The sequence below is a fragment of the Rousettus aegyptiacus genome, unplaced genomic scaffold (assembly GCF_014176215.1).
Source record: "Rousettus aegyptiacus isolate mRouAeg1 unplaced genomic scaffold, mRouAeg1.p scaffold_m13_p_1, whole genome shotgun sequence".
In the NCBI taxonomy this organism is placed as follows: Eukaryota; Metazoa; Chordata; class Mammalia; order Chiroptera; family Pteropodidae; genus Rousettus; species Rousettus aegyptiacus.
The window spans coordinates 6,816,496-6,835,790 of record NW_023416284.1 but is presented as its reverse complement, the minus strand read 5'-3'; the positions used below and the strand labels follow the sequence as shown (position 1 = coordinate 6,835,790).

Here is a 19,295-nt window from a genome sequence, read left to right as displayed (position 1 = left end):
CCCAGCCAGCACCTTGTTGCTGTAGTCGCCGAGCCACCCTCAGCTGCACGACCGGCTGCCGCCAGGTTCGCCAAGCCCGTCTCAGGTGCCGCTGCCTGAGCTGTGGAGACAGGTGACGAGCAGGCTCCGAACTTGCCCCACTGCCGCCTCGGGGACCTGCACGCCCCGGCAGCCCCGGCCCTCCAGCGTGTGTGCCAGCTGCTCCACCCCCCGAGCATCTGCCCAGCACTGCCATGTTGCCGCCAGACACCTGGCCCGCTGGGCGCCCTGGAGCCGGCGAAGCAGCGCCTCGAGGCGCCAGTGTTGCCAGTATTTCCTCCTGGCGGGGGGGGAGGCCCTGTGTGTATCCCGATGCCAAGAGCATCATGACCCCTTCGTGGCCAGGGAAAAGGGCAGAGCCCCCGGGCTGGTCCCGCTCCTCCAGGATCCTGCAGTAACCAGCCCTGGCCAGATGGGCCCAGCTCTGGCTAAGGCTCAGGCAAGCCCCCAACCCCACCTCCTCCATGCAGCGGCTCTTACCCCAGCTGCCGCTTTCCACCTGGCCTTGGGCCTGGAGGGCACAGGTCTCAGATGTGCAGTCCTCTCTTGGTGCTGTAGGGGGCCGGCCCTGGGCCCAGCTGGCGCTTCCAGGCCGGAGCTGGATGTCGGGACGGGGGCGGGGGGGTGCCCTGTCACCCGGAATGGGGGATCGAGTCAGAACAGGTTGAAACATTCGTTCAGGAGGGCAAGCCCCCTCAGACTGCTCCTGGAAGTTGAGCGTAACGAGGAGGGGTGGACGACGACGGGTTGATTGAAGCACCATGCCATCCCACGACAGCGGCCCAGGCGTCCAGAGGCCCTGGCTGCTGCTGCCCACAGAGAAATGACGGGTGGGACAGGAGAGATCTGATTACTTTCTCAAAATGGTTGAGATATCCCGAAAGAGGAAACCGGTGGGGAAAGCACAGGTCCGGTTCACCAAGGAGCTCAGAGCCGACTTCCAGACCCTGAGGGCCGGCTTCTGTCTCGACCCTGACCCTGCACTCTGACCCTGCACTCGAGATGTTATCTGTCCCCTTACTCTGAGCCCAGGATGTTTCTCTCCACTTCCTCTGTCCACCGAGGCTGAAGCGCTGCTGTGCTGGGCCAGGCAGCACGGGCCCTGTGGCCTGCGGCCTGCGGCTCTGGGTCTGAGGAGACAACCAGAGAGGAAAACCTGAATCCCCCTGGGGCCCAGGCGGCCTGGTGGGATCCCCCTGACCGGTAGCGGGGCCTCCGCCTTGTGCGTGCGCAGGTGGATGGTTCACATGGCTGCACCTTCTCCTTGAGCCCTGAGGCTCCCAGAGGAGACAGAGAAGGTACCTGACAGCAGACGGCCATCGGCGCACACCACTGCCTCTCCCCTATCCTCCCACGGGCCGAATCGATGAGAGCTACCGCTCAGTGAGAGCTCACCTGTGCCAGGCACAGCCTGTGAGGTGGGTGCTACTCTCCCACTTAAACTGTACAAAGTTAAGTCATCTGCCCAAGGCTCCACCCTCAGGCGTGGTCAGACGCCAGATCCCCCAGCCCCCGGCCTCTGCTCTCTCAGGGACTCTGTGCCGCCGGGAAGTGGCGTCGTACCTGCGCACGACATTAGGCGAGGGCTGCCCGGGCACGTGTCTGCCTGGTGGAAAGGAGGCGCCTGGAATTCAGCGTCCCAGGCGCCATTCCCAGCACGTTTGGTCTCTACTAGTCCCCGTTTCTCTGTCAGTAAGCGGGACCCCTGCCTGCCTTTGGGAAGTGTTTATAAACATACTCTGAAAATTGTCGCACAGATCTAGAAATAACATCCCCTGAGCTGCCGGCATCTGCTGTCGCCATAGCCCCACATATGTGAATATGCGGATTCTGCGAATAACCAAAGCCAGTCCCTTTCAATTCCATTAAAGAAAAAAACGCTTTAATCTTTTTTCTCAGCGTCTCTCGAGTCTCTAGCAGACACGTCCTGGCATTCTGAAGGGATTCTGGATGATGCCAGTTCACCTTCAGGAACACCCTGTGGCTTGGCCAGTAACTCTGGGGCCGTGTGTCCCGCAAGGACACGTCCCAGGCCTGCCATGTCACTTCTTGTGCATGGACGTTTATTATGGCTTCTTCCTTCCTGCTAGGCCATCAAGCTGTGTCGCCATTTGCTAGTATCAGAACTGACTGCTTCTGGTCTGGAGAGGGACTGGCAGGTACCTGTAGGTAGAGAGAGAGGCAAAATTTTTTTTCATTTGTGTTTTTTGTTTTTCTGTAATGAACATGTTTCATTTTTTCAATAAGAAAAAAAAAACTTGACAAAAAATTGCTACTGTCTCCATGTACCTAGCTTGATGCTAGACTGTGCCATGACAGGTAATGAGTTTAGGTGTCTGTCTCTGTAATGGACTGTGACCCCAGCATTCGTCTTTGAAGTGAACCTGAGCTGGACTGGCACTTGGTAGGTGCTCAGTAAATGTTTGCTTTTGAACCTGGAGTTGGCTGTCTTCCAGAGCCAGAAGGCTGTCCAAGAACCAGGTAGGGGTGGTGTCCACAAGGCTGTTGGGGCCCTAGAGAAGCATCCAGCCTTGCTCGCCACCATAGGCTGAAACAAGCTGATGCTGAGGCGTTGGCCCTTGGGTCAGTTTTGGACCTTTTACCCCATCTGGGCCTTACCTCACCTTCCACGGGGCTACAGCATCCGTCAGCACAAGGAGGTGTCCTCTGCCGGCCAGTCTGGGCTGGTGCCTGAGGTGGACCTTGGGCTTGGGATGGGCTGTGCTGGCCGCCTCAGCCCGAGGTTCCAGCCACACTCTGAGCAGCACTGTCCTCCACTGGGCCCAGTGGGTCTGCAGGAGGAGCCTGAGCCCAGCCTGCTGGAACCGGGCAATGGCAACCCGCTGGACTTGGCCCTGGGCTGCCGACCGTGCCCAGGCCTCCAGGACCCTGGGGGAGAGGGAGGAGCCCACACGCAAGGCCATCAGGGCCTGGGCTCTACGGCAGATGTAGGGAGCTCTCCCCAGCCCTGGCCAGGGCCCTGCGGGAGGTGACCTCCAGGCATAGTCCATGCCATGTTCTTCTGCCAGAAAAAATAAGACCGAAAGGGGCACAGAGCAGCAGAATATCACACAGCGGGGACAAGCATCCTGTTCAGGGGACAGAGAGAGGCCATCGTGCCAGCTCTGCTTTGCCTCCCCTTTTCTCAAGAGAAAGCCAGTTCGCTGAGCACCTGCTATGCCGTCTGGCCCTGGCCCTGAGCTCTGCTGAATGTTTGCATTCCCTTATCTCTGCAAGGCAGGGCTGTTATCTTTCTTTGACTTTTAAAGTTAGACTTGCTCAAGAGGGGTCGTCACACAGCTGGGACGTACAGAGCTGAGATTTAATTAACCCCAGGACTAGCTGCAATGACCAGGATCAGCTCTCCCTACCACCCCAGCCTCCTGAGCCCTGGCACCAGTCACCAAATACCCACCTCCGCCAAAAACAAGCTCAAGGCCCAAAGTGGAAGCACAGTGTGGGGCTGCCCTCGGCCCATGGGCACCCGCCTGGTGCTCAGCTTCCGGGCAGCGTGGGCTCGGCCGAGCCGGTGTAGGTGGGACTCACGCACCCACAGCGTCCAACACAGGGCCGCCTGGGACTGGGCCTGGGCCTGGGCCTGGGCTCTTTCCTCTGCCCGCTGGCGGGCCTCGCAGCACCGGGCCAGGGCCCCTCGCCATGCCACGAAGGCCTGCTGGGCCTGGGCCCTCCCCTGCTGCTTGTCCGCCCGGAGCCCCTGCATGTGGCTTCTCCAGTGAGCGATGGAGGCCCGGGCCACACGCTGCTCTCGTGCCCTGGCTGTGGCCGCTTGGCCTTCGCGCCACATGGCGAATGCAGCCCCCAGTGCCCGTCTCCTCAGGCCATCCCGGAAGGCTCGCTGCTGGGCCTGGAGCGTCCGGGCACGTCTCACCAGTCCACGCCAGGCCTGGAAGTGGCTGCAGAACAGGAGCAGAGGAGGGCCCAGCTGCTGTCCCGGTCGGGAGTCACATTTATTCAAAATTACGCCTGCCACCTGCCTGCCCCTCCCCCCCTCCACAGTCTCATAGGTTATACACAGTTCTGCACACCCAAACCCGTGCCTTAAAAATGCAGAGACCGATGTGTAACAGGAATGTGCTGGCTTTCATTTGGGGCTTTGGCCCACGCACTCCGGCTCGGGGGCAGATGCCGCTTGGGAACCCAGCAGCTGTGGGTTCAAGTCCCAGCTCCTCTGGGGGGACAGCCACCCCGGCCTCCCCTCAAAAGCCTGCTCTGGGGCAGAAAGTCAGTGAGGGCAACATGGTCCCCCACGCCCCTAGAGGCCAAAGAAGATCTCCGCGCCCTTCGGATGCAGGAGCGCAGAGATCGCTGGTCGGTAGGGACGCCGTGGATGTGCGCAGGCTTGTGAGCATCGTCTGTGCCCTCTGCTTTTAAATGTGCGTGAATGTCCCGCGTGCGTGCTTTACCAGAGCGTCTCTATTTAAGATTTCACTCTCGGCCACTGTACACAGCGCGATTCCCCGTGCTGACCCCTCAAGCAACAAATGCCGTTGGAACATACTGTGGTGGGTGTCTGAGGAGTGACTTCCCCACCTTAACTGGCTTCTCTGAAACCGAGGGGTGGACCTGGTCAGGGCTTCGGGTTGGGGGAGGGGCTTGCCATCCACCGCCCCCCCTCCCCGCCCCTCCTCCCCGCACAAAGCAGATACATCATGGAAGGTCGGTAATCATGGCTCTATGGCTCCAGGCTGGGGTCTCCTTTCATGCCCCCAAGTTTTCTAGGTCCCGGGCCTCCAGCCTGGACACCCCTAGAGCTGCAGAGGCAACCCAACCTCTCGTCCCCTGAGCACCCTCCCTGCTTTTCTGGGGGTGAGGGTGACCCCCACCCTCCCACCCACCTCTGCAGTAGGCGCTGCTCTGACCTGGCCACCGTGTGTCTCCGACGAGCTGCCACCTGCTGCCAGCCCCGGAACACGGCCCTTTGCGGGCCCTGGAGGTGGACCTGCACCCACCTCCGGTACTGTCCCTGCAGGAACTGCTGCCCTGTGGCCAGAGAGACACCGAAGGACCACGGGGTGCTCATCCTCACGTCACCCCTGGGCCCTGGGTGACCTTTGCCCTCTCTACCCAAGTGGGAACAAAAAGAGGCCACCCTAACTGTCTGGGTTGAAATGCTTTGGTTATAGGTGTTCCGTGGACCCAACTTATAGTTTCTTGGTTTTTTTTTTTTTTTAATTTCTTGATAATGTTTATGAATCCTAAGAATTTTGTAAAAATCTAGATCTCCAGCTTTCTTTAGCAACTAGAAGATCTATCCACACTGGGCCAGCATTCCTGGGCAGCTAGGCGGCAGCTGGGCTGGAGAAGCATCTGTCTCCTGTGCATAGGGCATGAACTTTCCAGAACGACCAAGTCCCTACCTGCCAGCCCATTGACACGAGGTATGGGTGTGGTGGGAAGCCTCTGGAATGGCCCCTAGCGATGGCCGCCCTCCAGCTGGGCTCTGAAGGCGCCATGACTCCGCTTAGCCCTGGGACTCCTGAAAGCTGGGCGAGGTGGTGAGGACAAAGACAAAAGGCTGGGTTCTGAGCCCTGCACACCAGCAGATTGTCTCGCAGGATCCCCACGGCGCCCCACGAGGAGAAACTACTGTTATCCCCATTTTACAGGCGAGTAAGCTGAGGCCCAGGTTCAGCGGCTTGTTTAATGTCCACACAGCCAGGGAATGGAAGAGCAGGAATGGGAAGCTGGGACCAGCGTCCACGCCCCAGGTCCCGCTCTGCCACCCCGGTCCTGGGCACGCCTTGCGGGAGGCCCCCTCGTTGGACTCCGTGCTAGAGGAGACGGAATCCCAGGTCTCCCTGGCAGACCCTGGCCCTCGCTCGCCCTCGGTGCTCCGTGCCCGTCCCCAACTCCCTGTGCCAACAGGCGTGACAGTGGCGCAGGGCACCACGCACTGGCCCTGGCCTCGCTCCCTGGCCCGCTGCTCTGGCTCCTGCCGCTGCTCCAGCCGCTGCCGCCAGACCCCCAGCGTGGCCCTGCAGCTCCGATCCCAGGCCCGGCGGGCGGCCAGCTCTCTCCGGGCCCCGTGGGCTGTTGCCCAGCGGCTCCAGCCAAGGAGGGTGCTGGGAAATGGAGCGTCCCCCCTGAGGATGGTCACTGCCACCAGGGGCCGGACCAGCTCTTCCCTCCCTCGCCAGCAGGGAGGGGCTTGGGGTGACTCCTCTCCCTGTTTCCATCATGGGGGTTGTTGCTAGAGGCTGGAGGGCTGAAATGCTACTCCAAGGGTCACAATGACAGACGGTGGGGGTGAGATGGGACCCCAGGTCTCCACTGCGGGTCCCGTAGTTCGCCCCTAGTGATAAACCTCGCTGTGAACTGCGTGTTTGCTGCGTGTGCCAGGCACTGTGCTAAGGGGCGCATGCGCCCCATCTCATTGGCCCCCATTGGACTGAGTGCTATTATTTACTGCTGCACAAATGGAGAGACAGAGGCACGGAGAGATTAAGCAACTTGCCCGAATCGCACAGCCAGCGAGGGACAAAGCTGGCATTAGAACCCAGGCAGACTGACTCTTAAGCATCGCGTACTGTGAATAAATAACAGCTGTGAAATCCCTGAGAGAAAAGATCACCCTGCTGAGAGCCTCACGCCCCACCCCAACCTCTCACCAAAGCAAGATCGGAGGGCAAGGGATGTTGGGAGAGTCTGAGTCTGGGGGCCAACTGGGGCATGAGAGGGGAGTAAATCCACAGAGTAGCGGGTAGCATGGCTCGCCCATCCCTGGGACAGTTCCCTACCGCCTCTGAAGAGCCTGCTGGTGCCACCTGGCTGCGAGCCGAGCCGGGATCGCTGGGCCCTCCCCCGCCAGAGCAGAAGGCACCGCCCCTGCTGCCTCCGCCCAGCTGCCCACAGAAAGCTCAGCCTGAGGGTCTCCAGGAGGACAGGGACCCCGGAAGCCCGGAAAGGAGGTGTGGAGTCCTGGGTGGCCCGGCCCCTGCCCCATCCCCACCCTTTCCTCCCACCTGGCCCCTACCCACCCTGGCCCATCCAAGCCCCTGCCCCTCACCTTCCCCAGTGAGCTGCAGCCCAGTGAGGCCTCCCCTCCAGGGACGCTGCCTAGCGGTTCTGGGGCTGAGGCGGTCCAGGCATTGCCTGATGTGTGGCCCGAATGCCACACCCTCCAGCACCACACCCTCAGGGTGTGCCTTAGCTCCTGTCGCTGTGTGCCCTGGAAGAAGGAGCTACAGGAAGGGGCAGGTGAGTGCCTGGGCCCCAGCCTCACCCCCTGTCTGGGGTGGCTGCCAAGCAGGGGCTACTTCCAGCCGGGCCCCTGGGACAGGGCTGAGCTGGAAGGGTGCCACCACGTGCCAAACACCTGGCTACAGGTCTGCCCTGCGGCCTTCCAAACCGGCTGCCCCCTGGGACCGCGGGGGCTCTAAAACGTCGATGCCCTCTAGGCTCCCACCCCCAGAGATTCCGACTTAATGGTCTGGGTATGGCTTTGCGCTTCCTGACTTTTGTGAAGCTTCCAGTGTGACTCTCGTGATCGTGGTCGGCTAAGGCCGAGCCCACCACTTCCTCTGTGCAGATGGCCTGGCTGATCCTAGCCACGTTCCAGGAGTGAGTGGGGGCTAGGAGATGATGAGGACTGGAGCCAGGCCCCGGGCCCAGGGCCCCCAGACTCAAGAGGCCGCACGCATCACCACACCAGGACTTCTACCTCTGCTCGGTTATAAAGATAGAGAGACGGGCCTGGCGAAAGGCATCTCCCCAGACTCCAAACAACAGCACACCTGGGATCTAGGTATGCATCTCCGGCCACCGGGTGGCCCAGATGCATGCCGCACCGAGATGCGGACTGTGCCTCGGGGCCCAAAGGCCAGAGGATGGCCTGGGGGCAGGAGAGCTACATTAGGAAGGATCATGGTGAACTCAGTTTCCCTAGAGTTTCGGGGGTACATTAAAAGAGACCGAGGATCCAAGTGGACCAAGCGGGTGTGAGGCTGACGCACGCCAGGCAAATGGCTTTTAAAGGTAGACGTTTTAACCCTGCGACTGCTGGCTTACGTTCCTTCCGACGTCCCGCCAGAGAAGCTGGCCCCTCCTGACCTCGCCACCGGCCTCCCATACAACCGTCAGCCTGGGCTCTGAATCCCACCTACTTGCTCCCGGTTTGCAGTGTGAGTTAGAGCAAGCTGCTCGACCCCTTTGAGCCTCAGTTTCTCTAGCTGTATAATGAGCCAAATGGGAGTGGGGGATAAGAGGCTCCTTCATTTACTCGCTGGCAGTATTTACTCTATACCTGTGACAGGTCAGGCCCCTGCGAGGCGCTGGGAGACAGTGCCAAGGAGACAGACGTGGTCCCCGCCGACGGGGGGCTCCTACCTAGCCCGGAGCGCGGTGCCAGGCAGTTCCGGGTTCGGGGAGACAGCATTACGCCAACCTCCGCATCAGGTTCGTGCCGCCTCGGTAGGACTTGTGTCCCCGGCTGCCGCGTGGTCCCCACAGCTCTCTGCTTCATCGCTCTCTCAATGTCCCTGCCTCCCCCGGCCCCGCACTCTCTGGGCACCACGGTGCGCCAGGCCCCACGCGGGGGCCACGGGAAGGAGCAGGGAGTGGCCTGCTCCCCATGGGTCACTCCTTCCGGGGCTGAGCGCTGCCCGCCTGCCCACCCCGTGCCCCCAGGCCCCACCCGAGGCCGCGAGCTCGTGACCACCTACGTGGCTCGCTGGCACAGGGAAAGCCGCCTCCTCCATAGCAGCAGCGCCCGGCGGAGGGCCAGTCTCCCGCCGGCCTTCTGCAGGGAGCCGTGGCCTTGCTCCCAGGGCAGCCCTGGGGCCTGGGCCACCATCCCCAGGCCATGGGCTGTGGCCCTTCCGGGACCTGAGCTGTGAAGGACCATGTTCCCTGAAAAGCAGTCGAGAGACGAATTAGCCATGCCCCTCCTCAGTGACCTCCTTCTGCCCAAAGCCATTGGTGGCTGCTGCCTCAGGCCCCACTTAGGACCTCTCCCCTCACGGGTGCTCCCTCCTCCCACCGCCTCCTGACTCTCTCTCCCCTCCAGGACACCTCAAAGATCCCACCTTCCCCTGTCACATTTGGCGGGGGCAGGGGGCAGAAGCTCTGTGTCCCACTCACACGGAGCTTCCTGGGAGCAGATACCACATCCTTTCCTGGCGGAAGGGTGAACAGAGTTTCCTGCGTACAGGAGCTCACAATGGGGTGAGGATGGGGTCCAGCCAAGGCCAGCCCATTGCAGGGACCCCTCCCAGACCCTCCCATGCCCACCAGGCTGCACCCCCAGAAAAGTCCCCAATTCCGTCACCTCCCATTGAAATAATACACAATTCAACTGGGTCCACTGCGGAAGGAGCTTAAGTGACACCGGTTGCCGGTGCGGGGGGGAAGAGGGGCCCCTTGGGCCGCCACCCACTCACCCGCCTTCCGCTGGCAGAGGGGCAGCTGGGTCGCCTTCGCCCCGTCCGAGGCCTGGAGCTGCTTCATCCCCACCCACTGTCGCAGGCACCACCTCAGGGTCCCTGCCTGGGGGTCGGCCAGGTGGCGCTGGGACCCGGTCCCTCTTCTCACTAATTGCTGCCAGGCCCCAAAGCACCCGGGAGAGCAGAGAGAACGTGCAGGTGCTAATCACAAAGACTGCAGCTACGGCCACCTGCCGCGTGCCGGACACATGACCGGGGCAGCCACTTCTCCTCTCTGGGGCTCAGCTTCCTCGTCTGTGAAATGAGGCTGCTGCAAGGACTTGACGCCATCACCTCCGGGTGCCCGGATGGCCTCAGCAGCCTCCTACCTGTCCGCCCACATCCATACTCGGCTCCTCCAGTCAGTTCCTAACCAGAGTGGTTTTTTGTTTTTTGTTTTTTCAAATCTCAGAATCATTTTCCTCCCCTTCTAGGATCCTCCAGTGGCAGCCCCCTTGCTCGTATGATAAAATTTCAGCTCGTCCCCAAAGACTACAAGGCTTCCCCGCATGCCTCTCCAACTTTATCTCAAACCGTCCCGGGCCGCCTGCTCCCTTCTGACAGAGCTCCGACCTGACTGCCGTTCTTTGACTTGTCCACGCTTCTCTGTCACTGGCCCTTGCCCGAGCTCTTCCTCTGCCCGGCGCTCGCTTGCCTGCTCCCCCTCCGCTCGTCAGCCATTCACCCAGCACATCTCTGCTGAATCCTGCTGGAGACCAGCAGCCTGTGTTAACACTTCTCATAGAGACGATGTCAGGGGGTGCAATCAACAAAAGGCAAACAGCGGGGCCCTCTACTGGACACCAGCAACCTGGTTTCTTCAGCAGGTAAATTGCAAGAAAAAAAAAAAAAACATGCAGGGAAAGCCCATTGATTACAAAGACCCTGGACTTATCAGCCAACCACAACGTGGGGACCTTATTCCGATTCCAACTCAAACAAACCCTAACAAAACATATGCTTGTCAAACACGTGGAAATGCTGACCAGGCATTTGCTGATATTAAGGAATTATTGCTCATTTTTTAGGTGTAAGCACGCCCTTGTAGTTATGTTGTTTAAAAGAGTCTATCTTTTAGCGATAAAGACTTATGGATGAAATGGTATGATAACTGGGATTTGCTTCAAAATAATGTAGAGAAGGAAGCAGTTGGGGTATAAACGACACAAATTTTCTCAGGAGGTAATTTTATTGAAGGTGGGTGATGGGCACATGGGTTTATTATCCTATTTTCTCTACTTTTGTGTAGGATGAAAATGTCTCATAAGAAAAATAATTAACAACAGGAAAAAAAATAAAACTCTTGTAGATCCGTCTTCCTTCCCTTAACAACACTTAATTCAGGTGGTATTCGCACACAATTTTTGGGACAGCTAATTTCCTGTCTGTCCCCCAACCTGGCCATGGGTTCCATGAGCACAGGTGGCTGGCCCTAGGCTTTGCTTAGAGCTAGATCCCAGCCCCTGGGTGGAGTCTGGCAGGTCCTAGGCTCTCAGTAAATAGCAACTGTTTTCATTTCTTTCTTTCTTCATTATTATTTATGAATACAGCACCTGGTCTTCCTAGGTGGTCTCCCATCCAAGTACTAACCAGGCTCGAACCTGCTTAGCTTCTGAGATCAGACATCAGGCTTGTTCAGGGCAGCGTGGCTATAGACCATGGACTGTGGCTCTACTGGGGCATGAACTCAGGACCTTCTGCATGTAAAGCAGACGTGCTAACCACTACACTATGGAGCCATGGCCCTTATTTCTTATTTTCATCTGTGTCTCTCAGTACTAGAAGGAGTCAAGAACTCACTTAAAGGGCATCTCCCAGCTGCAGCCCGCCCTCTGCTTCGGGGAAGAGAGTTGGTCCCCAGTTAGACAGCCTTCTGCTTCGCCTACCTGCAGAGCCAGGCTCTCTGGTGCTGAGGGTGCAGTGGGGCCATCCAGGCTGCGTCCGCAGCAGGACAGCACCAGGCCTGCAGGGGCCTCCCCATCCCCTGAGTCCTCAGTGTGGCCCAGGAGGCCTCTCCCTGGACCCCCCTCTCCTGCCTGGCCCGTTCCTTCTGACGGCACCACAGGAGGAAGACTGTAAAGGGAAGAGAGAGAGGGAGAAAGCGGGGAGGGGAGAGAGAGAGAGAAAGAGAGAGAGAGAGGAGGGTGTGTGGAGGGGAGGATCAGGGCCAGGAGGCTGCTGACATCTGGGACACCAGGCTATGTAGCCTCTGGACAGTCAGCACACATCTCTGGGCTTCAGTTTCCCCGTGAGTGTGTGATGCCTAAGAGACTTTCCAGGTCTAACACTCGAGCTTCTGCCAGACCTGTGCCAGCGACAATGGCTTACAAATGCCGGATGTGCACCTCTCATATCGAGTGTCCTGGAGCAGATAGCTTAATTTCTCTGTGCCTCAGTCTCCAGTAAAATGGACACAATGCCTTTCCAAGGTCGCCGTGAGGTTCAAATGAGATCATGTCTTGCAAACTGTCAGGGAAGATGCTCAATAAATGCTCATTGGCTCAGAAGCCCCTGCCCTGCCCACCCGCCTCTGCCCGCCTTCCCAGGCCCCGCATCTCACCTGCCAGTTGTTGCAAGGCCTGCAGGACCTGTACTCTGTCCTCTCCTCCATCCGGCCTTGGCCTTGAACACGGTGGGATCAACTGGGCTCTTGCCTCCTCCCTCAGACTCCCTGGACTGCTAGCAAAGAGAAACTGACACCTGGGCTCCGGAGGGTATGTGGTCCAACCTGCCCATCCCAGCCCGAGGCAGGGGCAGGAGGGGTGCCGAGCCCCTCCCCGCCCCCCCCCCTCAGCCCTTCTCTCCCAGGCAGTTCATTGTATTCCTGATCACACAAGTGATCTGGGGAGAAGTGGGGGTTCTGCTTTGGCTTCATTCTCTCCAATGCTATTTGGACTTTTTACAAAAACCATGTGTTAAATATTACTTAAATAATTATTTTAAACACTTTGTTTAAGTAAGAAATAAGAACAAAAACAATACACTACGGTAGTGGAAAGTCGAGGAAATGAAGAAAAAAGCAGCCAACTTGAATCCCGCTGTTCCGGAGATAAGCACTATTATTCACGGTTTGCGTTTTTTTTTTTTTTTTCTTTTTAGGGGAGTGGTGGTAAAATATGTATTAATTTATGATTTTTTTATGTTCAATAGTGGTAGGAAACACATAACCTAAATTTGCCATCTTAACCATTTTCAGGTGACCAGTTCAGTAGTCGTTAAGTCATTCACGTTTTTGGGTAACATTTTAGGATTTTCTCTTCCGGTCTTTTTTTTAATGCACTGTTCTAGGTGCACGGGAAACATACCTTAGACGCTATTTTTTTAATCCTTTTTTTAAAAAATTTAATGTTATCACAATCATTTTTTCCTTGTCATTGAAAATTCTATGCAAATATCCATAAAAATACTTCCAGGAAGGGGGAGACAGGGAAGGGCGCGACATTTCCAATTATACCGGATGTTTTTTTCCTTTCTTTTTATTTTTGGATTTTTTTTTTTCAAATCAAGCATGCATGACTGTCGTGATTAGAAATAAAAATTAAAAGTATTGAAAAGGAAAATAAAAAAAGAGTGGGGAGGAATTTTTTCAGTCTTCATAAATATTATGTGGCACAGTTGCCAAATATGTATCCCGTGGTTAAAAACATAATTTTCTCATTCCCTGGGCATTTAGCCTGTTCCAAAGTTTTTACAAGGGTAAATAGTGCTGTGATGGACATCTTTTTGCACAAATCTTTGTCCACACTACCAGTTTTATCCTCATTCTCTTGTAGGGAAAAGGACAAGGACAGAAGGCCACCAGCATTGGCCAGGCCACGCTGACCAACCTGGGGTGTCCCAGACTACCTGCTTCTCTGGGTGGGGTCCACCACTGGCTTTCTTCCTGAGGGGTCTTGGCCTTGGCCTCCCCCAGGGGGTGGGGGTCCTAGCCCAGCCTGGATGTGGGGCTGCCCTGGCTTCCGCTGCAGAGTCAGATTTTTCCACTGGATCAAGAGAGAAGGGAAGAGGGATGTTGGCTGTAGCCTCAAATGCGCCCTGAGAGGGGCCACCCAATGGGGCGGGGACGGGAGTCCAACATTTTTATCAGACTGCAAAGCCCGTGGCCTTAACCATTTGACAGACTACCCTGCCTCTTTGGGAATGCATGATGAATGGGTGGAGAGATGGAGCCCAAGGGGCAGGGCTTTCCTTAGGAGACCACACCTGGGGCCGGGGCCTCCCAGAGCACCCCTTTCCCAAGGAGAGAACACGAAAGTGCCGTCCCGGGCCTGGCCCGCAAACCACTAGCGAAAAATAGCATCCACATACACGGTAGGGTGCTCGCTATGCACTAAGCAGAGTTCCGATCCCTTATATTTATTTAACCCCATGACCATCCTGAGAGGTATGTACTATTGCTATCCCATTCTAGAGATAGAAGACTAAGGCACAAACAGGTTAAGCAACTTGCCTGAGTCCACACAGTCAGAAAGTATGAAAGAAAGTAGCGGAGGCAGGACTTGAACTCAGGCAGAGCTGGTTCGGGCATCTGGGCTGACAAACCACCTGTTCTACTCATCGCTCAGGAGCTGTAACCTACGCCCCGGAAGAACCTCCTCCCCAGACACTCCAGCATTCATCACCCCCCCACAAACCCCCCTCCGTGGCCCAGCCTAGAGACTCTGACCTTCTGGAAGCTCCGGGCCAGCAGGGCCTGTGTGTGTCGCCTCCATGCCAAGTTCAGCTGGGCGTCCCGGAGCCACAGCATCCACCGCAGGGCCTGCAGGCCCCTGCGCAGCAGCTGCCGGCGGCCCAGGGCCAGCGCCGCCGCCACTGCCCACCGCCTCCACGCCAAGTGCTGCCAGGCTCGGAAACATCTGGACAGCAGCTGCCAGCTGGGGATGGACCACAGCTGGTGGGGGGGGGGGCGGTGGGCCTGGCCCCCCAGCCCCAGGGAGCAGCTGGGGGCTCAGCACCACCCATCTCACCTTTCCCCAGGCTGCAGAGGGTCGGACTTCCCTCTGTTATTGGCTGGCCTTGGAAATCCCAGCCCAGAAAGCCCTTGGAGGCAGGAGAATGCAGTCTCCTCCTTCTTGTCCCTAGGGCCAGTAGGCCCCTCCCATCCCAGAAGGAAATCCCCTCGCCCTTAATCCTGTGTGGCTCTGCCATCAGGGCCTTATTTCTCTCGGGCCTTGTGTCCATTCACCCAGGCAGAGGGGACAGGAGCTGGCCCAGAAGTGTGGCCCCGGCCCCACCCCACAGCCATGGCCTTACCGCGCTGTCTCGGACTCCAGGCTCACAGTGTGTCGGGCTTTGTTCTTGGAAGACAAAAGGACAAGACAGCTCTCAGGCCAAGAAGCAAGCAGGACAGGACACCCCGGCTGAGCCGGCCTCCCCAAGGCCTCCCTTTCTGAGGAACGGGGGTGTGGCAGCGTAGGAACAGGCAGCTTGGGGTGAAGGCCCTGGGAGAGGCGGCGGCTCCCTGGAGCACCCCCAACTGCCACTCACAGACTCCTCTGTCCTCTGCCTGTGGGGCCCCTCTGGCCTTGTGGGTCTGCTCCTCTCCTCCCCCTCACCCAGGGAGGGTGCCCCAGGCTGCTCTGGAGAAGGCAGAGATGCAGAGTGGGGCCTCTCTGCTGCCCGCCCCCGAGGCAGTTAGGGGGGCCCCCTCTGCCCTCTGCCATACTAGGTCCTGGGAAGCAGTTCTTTCCTTGCCTTAGTGGACAGAAAGGACCCCTGCTCAGGGTCAAGGAGTTGTTGGCCTGTCAGCATCTCCAAAGTGGTCTCTGGTGATGCAGGCTTGCTGCTTGCCTGAGGGTTCCGGAGATCAGCCTGGACCCCTGGTGTCTCTGGCAAATCCGAAGTCCCCCTGAGATTTCGGGGGTGTTTCTTCCTCTCATCCCAGTAAGCAAGACCAGACTGGCTGGGCTGGACGCCGGCAGGGAGCGCCTGGCCATCACTGGTCCAGGGCTCCTGCTGGGACAACTGGCACCCCAGGCGGGCTGCCTGGCACTCCAGGTGTCGCACGGAGGCCAGCAGCTGAGAGATGGCAGCCTGAGACGGGGCCCGGGCTTGACTCCGAGCAGGGACAGCCAGGTCGTCCAGGGTGAGGGGTTTCCCTGTGAGCCTGGTGGTCCAGCTCCCCAGGCCACACCCGGATCTGGAGCCTGGCCGTGTGTGCCCATCGAGTGGGGCGTGGCCCGCAGTGGGCCTGAAGTCTGGGCAGGGGGTGTCTGTGGCTGGCAGCTGGGACCGCCTCGGGCCGGAAGGTGAGCGAGACAGTGGCCTGCACGTCACGCGGGGCCTGAAGCTTTCCTGAGGCTCCGACCGGACGCGGGGGCTGGCGCGACTTCCGCACGTGGCCACACTGGTCTCCCTTATGCTCAGGTTACTCTGCTGGACGGCGCACTCCCTGGCCCTCCCCTTGGGGAGGTCTCCCAGGGGGCGCAGGTTGCTCTGCTGCCGGAAGCTCGAGTTGGTCAGCCGGCCGGTCGAGTCCTTCAGGGCGAGGCCCAGGCGGGGGCTAGGGCTGCCCAGGTTGGTCTGGACACAGCATGGCTCCTGGCAAAGCCCTGCCCCTGGAGAGGGGGTGGCAGTAGGTCCTCTCCTCTCAGCCTGGCCCATGGGCGCCCACCGGTCATGTCCACTGCCCAGGCCAACACCCAGGCTCTTCAGGTGTCTCCGTCGCTCTAAAGAGAGTAGAGACAGTCACGCCCTGGGCCAGGACTTGGCGTTCAGTGCTCAGGTGGGACAGATGAGGCCGGGGAGGGACAGGGTCCCAGGCAGGAGTGAGCCCGCACTTCAGGGGCCTGTGTCAGCTCTGTGCACGGAGGGACAGCACGTGGGGGTCTTGAGCGTGGGCGGTGACATGGTCTGGCTCGGTGCCTGGCTGCATGGAGCAGGGACGGGGCCGGGGCAGAGGCGAGGAGGGCAGAGGGCGGCAGGGAGGGAGGAGAGAGGAGACAGACTCAGCTCTGCGGTGGAGGTGGAGGCGTAGAAGAGGGCAAAGGAAAACGGAACCCAAGGACGAGCGCCTGATTTCCAGCCAGAGGGAGGAGATGGGGAGCGGGGGGGGAGAGCGGGGGGGAGGCCGCGGCCGGGGGTGAAAGCACCACTCAGCACCTCAGACAGCGAAAAGCTAACTGTTCGGGGGACCGTGGGGTGGGAGTTAGAGCCCCTCCATCCCATGGTCCCCCAGCTCCCCAATGCCATTCCAGAAACAAGGCCTCCTAGGACTTGTCCATGCCTGGGAGGGTCTGACAGGTGGCGTGGGCCATAAAAGTTTGTAGATAGAAACGAAAGCTCAGAGAGGTTAAGCGACTGGCCCAAGGTCACCGAGCTAGAACACAGAGAACTGGCATGTGAATCCAAATCTGAATTTGTTCCTGGGCGGCGTCCACCCTTGGCTGCACAAGCTCTGCAGCCTTCTTAAAGCCCCAGGCACTGGGCACAGAGATTCCCCAGCTCACCACCCTGGCACACACAGACCCCTGGGGGGCCCTTCTCAGCCAGGGGCCCCAGCCAGGCCCACACCCCTCTTCCTGACCTCATTTCCTGACTTCCTGACCCTCCCTTGGGCCTCCAGGCTGGAAAGACTTTGTCCTGCCCACGCTGGCCTTGTAGAGCTAACCTTTGAAAAGAGCAAGGGCCCAGGCTGGCCTGTCTGGGAAAGAGGCTCTGGGCCACTATCTAGAGGGGACTCTGCTCCTGTCTCCTTCGCCCCGGATTCGCTAAGCTTGCCTGGCCTCGGGGAGGTTGCAGGCCGGGGCACCACATTCTCCTTGTGTCTGGTGTCAGGTTTAGGCTCCATGGGCAAAGCCAGGGTGGCAATATCCTTGGTTCACAGCTGTCCCTTGGCCAGCGGCCAGTCTGAGCAGCCAGGACCTGAGGGGCGGAAACAGGGTGCCCCAGCTCCCACCTTGCCACAGCCTCGCCCAGACCCCACCCTAGCCTTCACAGCACCCTGGTTGCCCTCAGGCCCAGGCCCAGCTGTCCCGGTCAGGTTCCCTTGGGGTCCCCTCCCTCTGCCCAACCCCCCACCCCGTTTCCATTGTCACTTTCTCCCACCTTCCAGTGCCCCTCCTGGCCCGGAGTGGGGTGAGGCTCTCTTTCCTTCCTGTGGCCACTTCCCAACCATTCTTTCCTCCTCGCTAAAACTCTCAGGCGCTAAGCTCCAGGCAGGCGCGGAAGGAAGTCCCGGCCCCTCCTTCCTTGAGGAGACCAGCTGCCGGCTCACCGTCACTCTCTCCGACACACACCGAAGCTCTTGGTACTTCACCACCCGCGTGGGCGATTCCTCCGACTCCGGCTCGTGGGGTCCTTGACCTTCTCCCCTCCCACCACCTTGCCCTTCGCCTCACCTCAACCGCCTGCTCCGATGGTCCCCGCAGACTTTGTCGCCCTAAATAACCGCGCCCCCTCCGTACTTTCCATTTCAGAGCCGCCCCCAGTCTCTCCAGCTCACTCCCTCGAGTGCCCCGATCCCAACCAGTCTCTCTCCAGCGACCCCACCGCCACTCTCGGCCCCTCACCCACTGACGTCTCTCTCCCGTCCTCCTGCGGTTTAACCATCCGGGATTATAATCATCCCTTTAACGCACCCTTGGCTCCCTCTCTTTGTTCCATTCGCTCAGCAAAATTACAACACTGGTCAAAGTGGCTAAAACAAAACGAACGAACAAACAAACAAACAAACAAACAAAAACCCTACCACTGCACCGACGGCCTCGTTCCGAAATTACAGCCTTCAGTCTCCAGTCGGCCCGAAAGGCTGCAGGAGACTCGGACTCCAGTCTCCTCCTCCCCAGCCTCCCAGACACTAGTGTACATACTTTCTGCCCTGTTTTCAAACCTCTGCCACCGCCTCTCCCCGCACGCCCTCCAGTGGACCTTGTCTCCTACTGCACTCGTGAAATAGGGCCAGCAGGAGAGAAATGCCACCAGCTCTCAGCGGCTTCATAGTCACAGCCTCTCCTGTCCACTCTGCCATTCCATGTGGCCCCATGCCCAGCCTGACCCTCCTCTGAGCCTGTCTCCACTGCTACCTGTCCAGCCCAGGGCCCTGCAGCTGGCCAGCAGGGGGCTGACTCTGAAGCCATGTTCCCTAACCAGGACCACCTCACTCCCACCGCTTTCCAAAGGAGACTTGAGACAGTTCAGTCCACGTACCTCTTTCTAGCTCCTTCTCACCTCTCCCCACCCCATGCTTGGGCTCTGTCTGTCTATCTGCTTCTCACCCCCGACACTACCTGTCGCCTCGCCACTCCACCCCCATGCCTGTCCAACTAAGGGCATCAGAGCCTCCCTCCTCTTCCCACCAAAAGAACTTGCGGTCAGTTTTCCTGCTCTCCTGGACCTGCGCACCTGTGCGCGTCTGTCTTCCTAGGGTCCTATTTCACCCAGGTGGACTTCAACTTGGAGGGGCCCTGAGGCCTGACGGCTAACGATCCAGGCAGGTGCGGGGTGGGGGTGGGGGGCGGATAGGGGCAACGTCAGGGAGCGCGCTGCCCAGCGTCCTGCAGCTGCCTCGAGGGCGCGCGCGGTGCGCTGATGTCCCGAGTCACGAGCCTGGCGCCAGCCGTCTAGGGAGGGACACGTGGGCCTGCGGACGTCTGCGTCTGCCGGAGTGCGCTGCGCGCTCCTCCAAACGAGCGCTTTGCCCCGCCTCGCCGCTGGCGCCCCGCATTCCCGCCACTCCTGCACCGGTGCCATTGGATGGCACCCAGTGCAAACCTCTCATATGCAAGACAGGTAAGGTGCCCGAGTCGCTCGCTCTCCAAAAAGGACTGGAATTTACCCCGCCCACTCCTTTCCATGCTGTTGTGCGCTTTGCCCAAT

General features: G+C 59.2%; 1 protein-coding gene across 1 annotated transcript; it reads right to left on the bottom strand.

Annotated features, from left to right (window-relative positions):
- Positions 1–1,805: 1,805 nt before the first annotated feature.
- On the bottom strand, positions 1,806–18,533 carry CUNH1orf167 (chromosome unknown C1orf167 homolog). The gene is given in 20 exon segments (XM_036218798.1): positions 1,806–2,202; positions 2,664–3,128; positions 3,455–3,953; positions 4,896–5,042; positions 5,917–5,956; positions 5,959–6,122; positions 6,798–6,829; positions 6,832–7,029; positions 7,067–7,241; positions 8,721–8,907; positions 9,438–9,614; positions 11,367–11,552; positions 12,040–12,158; positions 13,326–13,462; positions 14,146–14,353; positions 14,733–14,961; positions 15,004–15,056; positions 15,145–16,147; positions 17,199–17,342; positions 18,169–18,533. Coding segments are annotated over 19 exon segments (4,158 nt in total). The 5' UTR covers positions 17,269–17,342; positions 18,169–18,533; the 3' UTR covers positions 1,806–2,133.
- Between the last annotated feature and the right edge of the window lie 762 nt (positions 18,534–19,295).